This window comes from Lutjanus erythropterus, chromosome 20 (genome assembly GCF_056507025.1).
Source record: "Lutjanus erythropterus isolate fLutEry1 chromosome 20, fLutEry1.hap2, whole genome shotgun sequence".
In the NCBI taxonomy this organism is placed as follows: Eukaryota; Metazoa; Chordata; class Actinopteri; order Lutjaniformes; family Lutjanidae; genus Lutjanus; species Lutjanus erythropterus.
This window is the reverse complement of record NC_139336.1, coordinates 27,534,340-27,547,796: the sequence shown is the minus strand read 5'-3', so window position 1 is coordinate 27,547,796 and position 13,457 is coordinate 27,534,340. Positions and strand designations below refer to the sequence as shown.

Sequence of the window (13,457 nt, the reverse complement as noted above, 5' to 3'; positions counted from 1 at the left end):
AAATGTTGTCATTTTTCAAGGAAAATGTCAAACCAGCTTCTTAAATATGAAGTTTGTTGGACGACAGAAGCAATTTCAAGACATCAAGGAAATTTTTGGGACAATTTATATTGCTCATGAAAATAATCAGCTGATTGGTCGATAATGAAAAAAAAAGTTAGTTGCACAGAGCAAACACTCAATGAAAAGGATGCCGTGAAGAGCTTGTTTTCAATTTAAATGATATTTATTAATATTGTAACAACAGCATAAAAAAGAAATACAAAGATGTATTTACAATGTTTTCCAATCCCTACACATAAGCAGTCCTACGACTTGTTTACACGCCAGTCACATTCATAGTCTCATAACCATAATCTGATTTAACATATGGGAAGCCAGCTATTATTAGAGATGTTGAGTCTTTCCATTAAGCTCTATATCCCTCCAGAAAGCGCAGATTAACCAGTCATTGTTTTGTTTGTGCGGACAGAGCGCAGGCCTGATAAACACGCTGAAATGGTGATAAAGAGAGTCATTACACTATCACTAGAGCGCTGACCCGTCAGTGAGAGGCACGCCATGTTTCGGAGGATTGATACTGAGAGTCAGAGCATGTGTAACTGTGTGTGGGTAGGACAGACTCAGCTCAGGATGCCTCCTCTCATGTGTCCACTGTCACTCAGCCCGTGCTCTATGAGTTTGATGTCTTCCAAGTCATCTTTGATGACGCTGATCAAATGACTTAAACCATCTTGCTGCTGTTTCAAGTGCTGAAAGTGAAAGATAAGAAACATGTTCCTGTTAATCCCAAAAATCTTTTGGCATTGGATTTACAATTATAAGGCAGGGACGTTACAACGTGCAGCCTCACTTGTTTGATTTCTCTGAGAAGGTCTGCATCGACACTGTAGCGCTCTTCTGATCTCACAGCTCCAAAGTGATTCTGCATCCGGATTTGGGACATTAATTCGTTCAACCGGCCCTGAAAGAAAAGACAAGAGGGGATGCATCTTGTGTGTTTGTTTGATGTTCTCATGGATAAACACAATGCAGTTGGTGAGTAACACTCAGTGTAAGCATGACTTTTGTTAAGAAAACTTCCCAACTTATCTTAGTAAGTGTTACTGTTAGAGTTGTTGCAGTGTTACCAGATAGGTTAAAAACGTTGTGATTTCTTTATTTCAGAAAGGGACAATGCACAAAGACCATAACCCTTCTAATGCCGTTTTGTGCCCATAGTCGAAGAGGAGGAGGGTAAAATAATAACAGTGAGAGAATTTGACGTTTAAAGAGTAAAAAATACTAAGATCAATAAAAGTTCACAAACACAATCATCCCCACATCCCAAACTCTGACACCTCATAACAACAAGCAGATGTTACGAGTTCTGTTGGACATTTTTTTTTACAATGTTTTATGGCCATGAAAGTGAAAGGTGATTGGTAAAAGAGGTCTTGCATTTTGGAATTCTGCAGTCCCTGCAATCCCTCGAGTGGATGACCTCACCTCAAAATCAAAAATACATATTTCCCCCCTGGCCTGTAAGTGCTATTTACATATCTAGATATTTTTGGTGTGAGTTGCAGAGTTTTGGAGCTATCGGCCATAGAGACATCCGTCTTATCACCAGCACAATGGGACTAAATCTAAATGCCACTCGACTTGGTGCTCAAAGCACCAAAAAATATATGTATATCTAAAATTTTTAGCATGAATTTTTAGCATGCCTTTATATAATGATTGAGTGTTTTTTAGACCATTTTATCTGCCTGAATATCCAGAATAATGGAAATAAACAATGGAAATAAAAATATCACCGGAGCACAGTTTTTCTTTCCTGAATACCTCAGTAATTAAGATTTTTGCCCTCATTTCAAGTCTAGTTAGATTGGTCGGTGGATGAAAAAATGAGCACAATCAGTGTGGACTTGAAACTGCAACAGTTTTGACACACTTACCTTGAACTGTGTGGGGGCATTGAGCTCAGACTGAATGGTGTCCAGCTGCACGCGGAGATGCTCCTCGTCCACTTGGATGGCATAACCACTTTTTCTCTGAATCTCCTGTTTGATCAGCACCTTGCAGGAAAACAGGGTCAGAGGAGGATGAGTGATAAATGTGACAAAAATACTTAAAAAAATGATAACGCAGGAACAGAAACAGACGGCGCCAGGGTGTTCATTCAAACTCTTAACAAATGTGAATATGGTATTCATCACAGCTCACCGTTCTTTTGAAACTACAACACATTTTCAGTGAACAAAGTGAGAGAGTTGAGGCAGCTACCTGGAGCACCCTGTGAGACAGATCCATCAGCTTCCTCTTGTACTGGGCGATCTTGGCCACTGTGGTTGCCTGGTTCTTCTGCAGCTCGCTGATGTCACTAGAGATAATCTGCAAGTTCATGAGCGAGCGAGTGAGTGAAAACAGTCAACATGTTTAGCATTTCTCCTCTGATTCTTTTAGAGCCATCAAATTGAAAATAGTCCTTATTTTGGGCTTTTAAAGGGCTGCAGGCTGGAAATGAACCAGTGGCTACTGCAGAGGACTCGACCTCTGCACATGGGGCACAGACGCTACCAACTGAGCTAGCAAGGTGCCCCAAGCTTTTGCAATTTATGGTGATATCAGTTAACTAGGAGTGAGCTATATATTTCCTCTGTCCTGCAACTGTCTCCAATTCTACTACGACCAGCAGAGCATGCACATACAGATCGACACCAGCCAAGCAGCAAACTTGAATGGGGATAAAAAGATTTAATCAAGCGGCTATTCTCGACTTTTCATATGTTACGGGACCAAATGGATGAAATTCTGACAGTTAAACAGGTCATTTTGTAAGGATAGAGAAGCAAAGAAATTGCGCAAACTGCTGTGATTTGATGCATGCTCTTTACACTGGATGCCCTTCCTGACACAACCCTCCCCGTTTATGCAGGTTTGGGACCAGCATGTTGCGAATGCACTGGCTTATGCATCCCCAGCGGCTGGCGTTCAGTGTAACAGAGAAAATATACTTCTGACCGTAAATGTGTCAGGCTTACTGTAAACCATATAAACCAAAATGATTTTGACACTGACACTCGCAGCTGTGTTTGTAATAGTAATTTCAGCTGTAAACAACCTGTTGGCAGCAAGGATAAACTGGACATCTGTGTACTCTGTCCTTGACCACAAAACCTGTTCCAAAATTCCTTTGTTGATAATCTGAAGGCGCTGTGCCCATGTCCACTGAGTCTTTTTTTTTCTACACTTAGAGAACTGAGGTCAAGCAGGGGCAGACTTACATCCACTCTGGTTTGGTGCTGCTTGGTCATCTGCTCCTGGATCTGCAGCCTGCCGAGCAGCTCCTTAAAACCCACCATGGGAACTGGGATTAATCTGGAGAAGAACATTAAAAAAAAAAAGGTTTAATGACAACATGTCTTATCACAGAAAGTTAGAACTGTGATTTTTATTGACTTTTGGTGAGCTAGTAAAAGCAGTGGCAAAATGGGTGTGTGTCAGGAAACAGTCAGTCATCTTTATTCTTCTGTTCCTAAACTTCTAAATCAGTTCAGAAAATTAAGGGCGTTACACTTTAAAGGTTCAGATTTACAGGGATCTACTGACAGAATATTGCAGATATGAAATATAATATTCATAAGTATATTTTCAGCAGTGTATAATCACCTTAAAATAACAACTGTTGTGGTTTTGTTGCAATGCTGTTTTTTTTTTTTTACAGTAGCCCAGAACAAACACACCAAATACTGGCTCTGGATACCGACTTTTGCATTTTGCACTTGGAAGGAGAGACTAAGGCGAGGTGTTTGCATCTGCAAGCTCACTGCCAGGTGTCACCAAATCCTACACACTAGTCCTTTAATACTGTACATTATATTCCACTGATGTAATATGGCTTAAGGTCAGTAGATATGGTTTTAGCTCTGGTTGAGCCGCCATTGTTTCAGTCAAAGTAGGGCAAATGTGCACACTGCTTTTAGGAAGCCACTTTTAAACTATTTTAATTTTAACGTCTTCAAATCTGAGGTTTATTTCTATACGACGTGGGGAGTGCAAAGTTAGGAAGGCTCAGTCATATTTTCCACAGTTACGTGAATAAGAGCTAATTAAAAAATACCAGAATTCCCCTTGTAAAGTATCTTGCAGACATGCCATGGGAAACAGGTCTTCATTGGTACACTAAATGGTTCTACCCAGTGATGTGAAAAGCTACAAAGTTGGGGAAAAAATGCAGCACCTGGAGAATCTCAAGGATTTTTTGTAACCACCCTCCCTTCCCATATTTTTCGAAACCACCTTTCACGAAAAGAACAGATGTCCTTCATAGTAATAATCGGCTGATTAACTGGCATTTTGAGATAATTGGCACTGGCCGATGCCTGCAAACACTGGGCCGATAAACAAAAAAATGTCTGCAGACACATTGGAAGGCAGCTGTGTGAGTGTGGCTGCTGTGGAAAAGATTTTAGTCTTGGGAAGGTGGTGAAAAGGTTTGTTTGGACCCTTGTACTACAGGAATACAACAACGTTACTGGCCAAGATAACCATGCATATTAGATGACTTATTCATGACTTTTTATTTATTTTGAAAAACCGATATCAGTCAAACACTAGTTTTTAAGCGACTTACTTCTCTGGGTCAGGGTTGTCCACTTTAGCCTGCTCCCAAATGATTGGGTCCACTCCTGGTGAGAAGAGACAACGTCCTCAGTTACAATTCAAGACAAATGAATCACACTGTGTTGAATTCAGAGTGAGAGAACAACACAAACATGCCCCACGTTTACCTGCAGGTGCGTTCTGCAGCAGCTGTTTGAGCTGCGCTGGAGACAGCTCTGTGCGTGTGACCGACATGGCCACTCCGATCTGCGTGAGCTGGACCTTGATGTTGGCCTGTTCCAGGTAGCTGAAGAGCGTGGTGGCGGGAATCCGCTTGGAGGTGCCATTAGGAGAACGCTCCACCACGTAAACGATCACCTCTGTCCTGAGAGACAGAAGACACCTGAATGAGACCTCACATTTGTTCAAGAGGGTCTAACTGCAGCACCTCAGACCCTCCTCTCCAGAGCTTTGCTCTCCAGCTGGTCAGAGGTTTTAACATTATTGTATATTATATCGTGACTGGTAAGTTTTGGTTGTTTGTATTAAGGGCAGATGTTAAAAACAGGAACCAAACACGAACATATCCTCCTAAAAGCCTTTACTTTTACTTTAATCAATTAAATACATTCTCATCTCTGTTTAAGATCTACACTAAACATTTACACAAATTAAATTGTGCTGAGCAAGACTGAGCAAGCTGAAACATTGGGCAGAGAATATGCAATATGTGAATCTTGAAACAAAGCTTTAAATAAAGCTTTAATTAAAAAGGAAAAAAAACACATTTGGCATTGTTTGGTATAAGCAAATTTTTTTTAATACGATTAATTAATTGATCTTTCATGTTACCAATGATCAATTCAGGAAAGTGCTTAGAATTTGCAACCTTACTAAGAATAATAATATCAATATTATGTGCAGTAGTACTTTTTCAGTATCACATGCAAAAAAACTTTATATATATGATGTACAATATTATGTTTACTTTGTCTATCATGTGCAATAACTACTTTTGATTATTATAATATTAATATGTTTGTTACATCACATTACATTAATTATCAATATTCAATATCCCTGACTATTACTTTGAAGGTCACTGCGAATACTACTTTATCTATTTGAGTTTACTTTTTGCTTACTATTGTTATTTTAATAGACATTTCCTTCATGATGAATGAAGTTCTTATCTTATGTAAAAATGTGGGGAAAACTGTAGCATAAATTTTTTAATTGTATACTATTATCCTCAATAGGAAAGTGGCCCATATTCAAACAGTTCTCCCAGCTGATCTGTGAATACCTGCAGGGCAGTGGTGCTTTTGCCTTATAAAATTGGGCCTTGTAGATCTAATACGAGTGAAAATTCAGAAAATGTAATGCTTATTTCTCACCTCAAGTTTGCTCTAAAGCAGATTTTGGTGGACTGCTAAGGTTAAATAAGTGAAAGTTTGTGTAACCCTACAACTCATGGTCAAACCTGACTGGCTCAGAGAACTGAGGGCCTCAGAGGGGAGGACTGCAGTTGGACGCTTCTCCATTTGTGTGATGAATTTGTCTATTATGCATTACTTGTGCAACATGTTATAGAAGCTTACTGGTCACTGGGCAGGGCTTTGACACCATCTACGTTGACAGTGAGCGTCTGGTTGCTTCCCAGGATCTTGTGGAGGGACTCCACCAGCTGCTGCTGCTGAGCTCGCACATCAGCTTCCTTTTTAACAAGAACGAGGACCACTAAACCATCCTCATCCTTACTCACTGGGACGCAGCTGTAGCCCACTGCCTAGGAAACAGGAAGCACAGAGGATGACCATTTGATATTCAAATTCAAATGAACATTTTTAACCGCTCTACTGAACTCGCCACCTTTACCTTGAACCTGCAGAACGGGTTCTCCTGGGTGAAGTCAACAGGTGGGTTGTTGTTGCTGTAGAAGCCCTTCCCAGTGCCCCAGTAAGCCTGCAGCTGGTTCCATTTAGCTAAGATGGAATCACGCTCATCTCCTAACAAGGTGGGTGCTGACAGAGCAGTGACCTGCTGATAAAGCTGGGTGGGCTGAGCCTGACCTGGCTGCTGGGCCTGCTGGCCGAACAAACCTCCAGGTGGGCGGGGGGGAGAAATAAAATAACAGGTCAGTAGAGCTGCGATGATTAGTGGATCAATCTACAAGTCAACTGAGAGAAAATCAGTTGCCAACTATTTTGATAATCAATTAGTCATTTGACTTCAAACATCTGTCGGTTCCAGCTTCTTAAACACAAGGATTTGCTGCTTTTCTTTGTCATTTATAAAAATGAAGAGTCTTTGGGTTTTGGACTGTTGATTGGACCAAAAAAAGCAATTTGAAGATGGGAAGTTTTCACCTTTTTCCTGACATTTTATAGACCAAACAAGTAATCAGTTAATTGTAAGAATAATCTGCAGATTAATCGATAATGAAAATAACAGTTTGTTGCAGGCCAGAGGGGCAGATTGTCTTATTCTTTACAATTTCTGAAACACACTTGTCATTCATGATCATGGGGGAAAACGCAGATTTAAATGGTTATGTTCTTTTAGAATCTGAGGAACATCACCAATAATTACAAAACTTTATATGCTCTAATTGCACAATCTTATATTTGTGCTTCGGCTGCACACTGTTGGATTGGTGATGATGTTTAAGCTGAAATCTGTTGCTTACTGTCGCCCTCTGCAGTGATAAGAGGTGAACAGCACAGTTGGTACACAGGTGTTATACAGGGTTGGATGTGCTTAACTGATATTTTTAGATTTATCTGAATATTTGTGTGGTTTATGTTGATCCCTCAAAAACCAGACAGCCAAATAAGTAATTTACTAAAAAAAAAAAAAAAGACAGGCATCAGCTTTAATGTTCTGCTATGATTGCCTTGTTTAGATCATTATTTTCTAATCTTTACATGGAAACACTAAAACTGTTTTTTTTGGAAATATGAGCTCTCACCTTGCTGCTGCTGAGTTTGCTGGATATTAAAGCTTCCTAACCCAACCAGGCCAGTTGTTCCTAATCCAGTTCCAAATCCTGTTGTCCCGGTAGCGGTCCCAGTGCCAAGCCCAGAGGAGAACCCAAACCCTTTGTTCTGCGTGTTACCAAACAGGCCTCCTAAAACAGAAGAATGTGCAAACACAGTGAGAAAATATCAACTACATTAACACTACAAAATGCCAGTTAAGTCTGCAGTGTTTGGGGAAATACGCTGCCGGCTTTGCGGAGGGATCAGTGCAGGAGTGACGGTGAGGAATGTGGAGTGAGTGAGACATCTTGTGGCCGCTTTTTGTTGGCATTTCAGCACAAAGCTGAGAGTGCAGCAGTATGTAAAAGCACAGTTTTAAGAATGAAGTTTGGAAAACTGATAGTTCTCCTAGTCTTGCATTTATTTATTAATGTATTTTTGGTTGTTTTTTAGCATTTCTAATCTAAAACACTATGGTCTTGTGCAGACTGCCAAACAATTCTGATTTGTTAATAACTGAATGAATATGATGAATATACATCGTCTATCTTGTCTGGTTGACTTGCATTATTTTATTGGGCTGGTTTAATGGTCTGCAGAGTGAGAGCTGCTGCTCAGCGACACACTCTCATTCAGCAGCACAGTATACACCCACTCAGCCAGAGCCCAGTGCACTGAGCTGGAGGAGGATTGAGAGATTTTTACATCTAAGACGGTGAAGTAAGGATTTCGACCAGTAACCTACAAAGAAAGCAGGCAGCTGGTGGTGGCAGTGCTAACATTAGCCACACTCCGCAAACCAATATGACCAGTTCTATGAATGATTTCTTACTTTTAGAAAAGTTGACTAGTCCAAATTTAAATTTCTGTTTAACTGTTTAGGAAAATTACTCACAAGATCTTTAATGTGCATGCACATTTTGTCAACATAAACAGAAACAAGAAGAAGAAGAAGTTTGTTTTTGTTTTTGTTGTTGTTGTTGTTAAGACTGAATGCAGCTTTACTGCAGACCTGTTGTGTTGGCGGGAGCAGCAAAGCTAAAAGTGGACCCTGGTGCGGCAGCAGTTGTTGTAGTCGTCCCAAAGCCTCCAAACGTCCCTGGCAAACAAAGAAAACAATGACAAATGAGAACAAGGAGGTGATACAATACAGGTGAGATAGATAAAGGAAGGAAAGAAAAAGACAAATGACATCACTCACTATTTGACATATAGAATAGAAAAATCATCAGAGAACTTTTGAGATTAACAAAAGAAAAACTGAATTTTATTCCCATCTAGCATTTTTCTTCTGTCTTAGAAAGGAAGTGAAAATGTACTAAACTAGTCAAGGAATTAAATAAGAGCATAATTCAACATTTTTCCCCTCATGCAGATGGAAACAACAATGCATGACATTTTATGAGACTTTGCAACATGTGAGATGAAAACAAAATCACTGCACCACAGAGATGTGAAAATGGATGAAAATGTGTTTAAAGACACAGACTGTACTGATCAATCAAATCACAAAAGTCATCTACCTGTGCTAGCCAGGCTATTACCAAAATTGAAAACAGTGCCAGTGGTGGTTGCTGTACCAAAGCACCCCACATTAAAGCTGACTGCTGCTGGGTTGGCATTTAAACCAAACCCCCCAAAACTAAACCCACCAGCCGTGGTGGTTCCAGCTCCCAGCCCCCCAAATCCTGCAGCCAGCGGAGGCAGGCAGCGAGAAAGAGAGAATGACACGGAGGAGTTAAATGACAAAAGGCCAGGCCTAGTGTGGGCTCATTAATTGTAAAAACAATCTTCAACAGGACCAGAAAAAAACACATACAAATCTATTTGCTTTGTGCATAACATGTGTATCTTACCAGTGTTGGTGGAGCCAAAACTAAATCCTGTGGCTGGTGCAGCAGCAGTGGTGGTGGCGGCTGCCCCAAAACCAGGGGCTGTGAGAGCTATGATGAAAAAGCACACACAAAAGAGACACGCATTTATCGGGCACACCACTGGAAATACAAGGTGACCTAAAATAGTCAACACAAATTATATATATAACCTAATTTTTTTTCTTAGTAGGTAAACAAAAAACTAATATCAAATATGATATTTGTCTCTGGGGTGCCTGATCATAATCTAACCTCAAACAGTGGAGAGGAAAAGGGAATGAAGGGAAAAAAAACAAAACTTAGACACAACAGGTTAGTCCATTTGTGAGTGTCTCTTTCACTGTGTGGGAGAAATTCCAGGGCGCTTCCAATAAAAAAAGTTTAAGGAAGTGGCTGTGCGCTGCTCTTCAGCTGTAGTGGTATAGCACATTTGTTAAAACAACCAGTTAAAGACAGTTCACTCCAAAATCACAAATACATACTTTCCTTTTTCTTGTAGTGCTATTTATTCATCCAGATTGTTTGTTTGTTTTCTTTTGGTTCAACTTGAGAAGTGTTTCTTGATCCATTATTATTAGGGGGCAGACTGATGCAGACCTGGTGTACTTTATTTTTGAGTGAGGCTACTTGTTGAAAATTTACTAGGGCTTCAAAAATAATCGATATTTTATCGAAATCTCAATATGGCTTTCCGCAATTTTCAAATTACAGGAGGTGCAATATCTATTAAAGGCAAAATGTGTGTCAAAAAACTTTTGAATTAATGAATGCAGTGAGGCAGAAATGTGCTGTCCAACAAATAAAATTCTACAGGCTTGAAAAAAAAACCAAAAACAAAAAAAAAACATCTTCACTTGGTACAGATTCTACAGCCTTAGAGATGTCTGTCTTCTCTTGATTATAATGGAGCTAGATGGCAGTCAGCTTGTGGTGCTCAAAGCACAAAAAAATACATTGGAAATTCTTTGAAAATTTGTGAGCAGTTTCATGTAGTAACATTTTCTTTCCTACCATCTGCCAAATGTATCACTGAGCAGAAGTGTGCATTAACTCACAGAGAGGTTTGTGCTTGTGACAGTGTGGGATGTAAATATTAATGGTGTCTTTTTCAGCTACGCTGTAACCTCTTGTCCATGAGAGGGTGCACCCTTCCATCTGCAGCGTGGCAGGTGTAATTCAGCAGAAAGAAACTAGTACCTACATGAAACAGCTCACGACAACTTGTCAATCTAGATGGATAAAAAGCACTACGGGTTAGAGGATATATATTTGATTTTGGTGTTATCTGTCCCATTAATATCATCCTTGAAGCCTTCTCTCATGTGAAACCAAACATACTGGTCCCACACAGCTGGATGTGACAGTCCCAAACGGAGCTAACCAGCGGCGCACATTGGTGCATCTCTCCTATAACTCTGACCCACAACACAGCAGTGACGGCTGCAGGTCATGAGAGAGGAGAGGTGCCCCCTTCAGTGAGGAGGATCAGGTCTCTGGACTTACTGCCGAATCCCGATGAGGCGGTGGTGGTGGTGGCTGGAGCGCCAAAGCCAAATGCAGTTGATGCTGTGGTTTTGGAACCAAATGAACCGAATGAAAAGCCGGACGTGTCTTCACAAGAACATAGAGAGTGCTATGAGATGTTGGGTGTCATGCAGGTAACTTTACAACTACAATAGATTTCACAAGCTGTCATAAAAACGAGCGTTAGCTAGCTTACATACAGTAGATGAGCACTTGTACTCCTTAGTCCAAACAGGGTCGTGTCTAGATGGTAAACCTAGATTTCCAAAACTCTCGCGAGATTTGTAAGTGTCGTTTTTCCTTCTGTGCGTTGTATAAACTCATCGATTATGTTTTATACTGTGATGTGATTAAGAGCCACTTAATTTTAGGAACAAAAGAATCATGGTTAGGATAAGGGAAATCTAAAATTTTGGGTTAAAACGGTCAATCTCGCGAGATTTCGCGCGTTTGGTGTTCCCATCTAGACACGACCCACAAAACAGCTACATTTATGGACTCGATGAGTAGAGCAATCAACAGCAACAAGCTAGTGCTGACTATTTCATTGACGCCTACTTTAACATTAAAACCATAACACATCTGGCTAAAAAGCTAGCTAGGTCACATGCCCTGATGAAGAAAGCATTCACATGAAGTTTGTCGTTAGCCGGTAGAAAATCCTACCGTTGTGACTGCTAACGGTCAGTTGACCGTTTATATTTAATGCTAATATATCCACACACACACAAAACTGACGTAATTTTGACAACGTAAAACTGACTCACTCACAGTCTTATTAATATACAACTAAATTAAATTAAAATGTACTTACTTGCCGCTGTGTTGCTCGTGGCGCCGCCAAAACTGAAAGCCATGTTGACGGCCTGCTTCTCCTTCTTCTTCTTCTTCTAAAATTTGCCGTGGACAAGACGCAGCAAAGGCGCATTGCTGCCCTCCACAGGCCGTTTATAGAACTCCACTGGCTGAAATAAATCTTTATTTTAGAGCATGTTGACGGCATATATGTGTGATAGAAATTATATAGATAATATAATAACAACAACAATAATAATAATGTATAGTATAATGCTAATATATAATGATGCTACTTTATAATAGATCCATGTTTGACTGGGTGTTGACTGGATGCGCCAGGAGCTGCAACGCACGAGTTTGACCACTGGGTGGCGCCAAAATACCGTCTTATTTTTTTTTTATTTTTATTAACTTTTATTCCACACCTCTAAATAACAAACAGGCGGTATCATTTATGCACATCATGAATCAAAACACCAAAACAAGATACCCAAATAGAAATACTAAATAAAGAAAAATAATTATAATAATAAAAATTCATAAATTAACTCAGAGGGGGATTAAAATAAAACATAATTAAAGTAAATCAGATAGATTCAAGGCACCCTGTATTCTTCAGGTTTTTTTTTTTTTTTTACAATATTACAGTTGTCATATTATTATTGTTGGTTAGTAATTAAGATTTATTTTTAATACATCATTATATAGTATGTAATAGTGAATATCGTCCAGTACAATATTAATTTACAGGTAAAATCACAAGGTTTTGTAGCCTTATACAAAAAACTTTATATTCACAGATACAGCTATCCATTGAAAATAGCTATCCATTGAAAATAGTATATTGTGTATATATATATAGTATATGCACATACATCCCTTTGCCTCAGCACTTTTATTCCATGAACTGAAATATAACGTAATAATAAATAATAACAATATAAAAGATCTCCAACTGATCAGTGACATGTGTACTTATTTACTTCAACATGCTTGTTGATGTGGAGCAATTCTGTTTAGAAGATGTCTTTTTTCCTTCAGATTCAGATGTTTATACTGTTGCCATATTTTCACCCACATCCTCTTGTAGGTGAAGGTTTAATTTTTCTGTCCACAACATGTCAAACCTGAAATCGGCCACGTAAACTGATGCAACTTCAAAAAAATCTAAATCAAAACTGGGTACTTTGAAATGATAAACCTCCTTTATTTTCACCATTATGTTGTCTAAATTGGCAAACAATTGTATGGATTTCTACTGAGAACAAAATGCTGCCTAAAAAAAGGCTTAAATGATGAAGAGACACATTTACTGAAACTACTTTTATTTTTGTGTACACAGTAAAAACAGTATTAACAGTCAACATTTCCAAACAAGCTGATAAGAATATGTGGTTGTAGCAGTAACTTCAGAAAGTACAATCTACAATCAAAGTATGGCACAAAGTGGCCCAGCGTATAGTCCATATGGTGCTTTCTGTGTTTTGGTTTTACCAAAGTAACAAAATAATTTATCCTCTCTAACCACAACACTAACATTGTATAATACTGTGTTTTTTTTTGCATTAAAAACAATTCATTCACGCTCTCACAAATTCATGATAACACTACATTATGCACTCTCCATGAATTTCTTCTATTTCCATTCATTTTTTATCATTGTACATAACTGAATTGTAGTATACATCAAACA

At 39.2% G+C, this 13,457-nt stretch overlaps 1 protein-coding gene across 2 annotated transcripts; it reads right to left on the bottom strand.

Moving 5' to 3' along the window:
- Nucleotides 1-204: 204 nt before the first annotated feature.
- nup54 (nucleoporin 54) lies at nt 205-11,859 on the bottom strand. 2 transcript variants are annotated; one of them, XM_084746354.1, is made up of 15 exons: nt 11,781-11,859; nt 10,946-11,053; nt 9,425-9,511; nt 9,092-9,256; nt 8,581-8,667; nt 7,564-7,717; nt 6,466-6,697; nt 6,189-6,376; nt 4,776-4,972; nt 4,619-4,673; nt 3,270-3,363; nt 2,269-2,376; nt 1,941-2,060; nt 854-964; nt 205-752 (listed from the first exon to the last, which is right to left on the bottom strand). In XM_084746354.1, exons 1-15 carry the CDS (start codon nt 11,821-11,823, stop codon nt 624-626), a joined length of 1,878 nt encoding a protein of 625 aa, XP_084602480.1. In that variant the 5' UTR covers nt 11,824-11,859; the 3' UTR covers nt 205-623. The 2 variants fall into 2 exon arrangements, with proteins under 2 accessions (XP_084602480.1, XP_084602481.1); XM_084746355.1 differs by lacking the exon at nt 9,092-9,256 and having other exon boundaries at nt 6,466-6,689; nt 7,559-7,717.
- Between the last annotated feature and the right edge of the window lie 1,598 nt (nt 11,860-13,457).

Coding starts and splice junctions, on each gene's coding strand:
- nup54 (XM_084746354.1), bottom strand. CDS start 11,823: ATGGCTTTCAGTTTTGGCGGCGCCACGAGCAACACAGCGGCAA. Junction 8,668..9,091: donor TAATAGCCTGGCTAGCACAG/GTAGATGACTTT, acceptor TTTGTTTGCCAG/GGACGTTTGGAGGCTTTGGG. Junction 3,364..4,618: donor GACAACCCTGACCCAGAGAA/GTAAGTCGCTTA, acceptor GTTCTTCTCCAG/ATTAATCCCAGTTCCCATGG.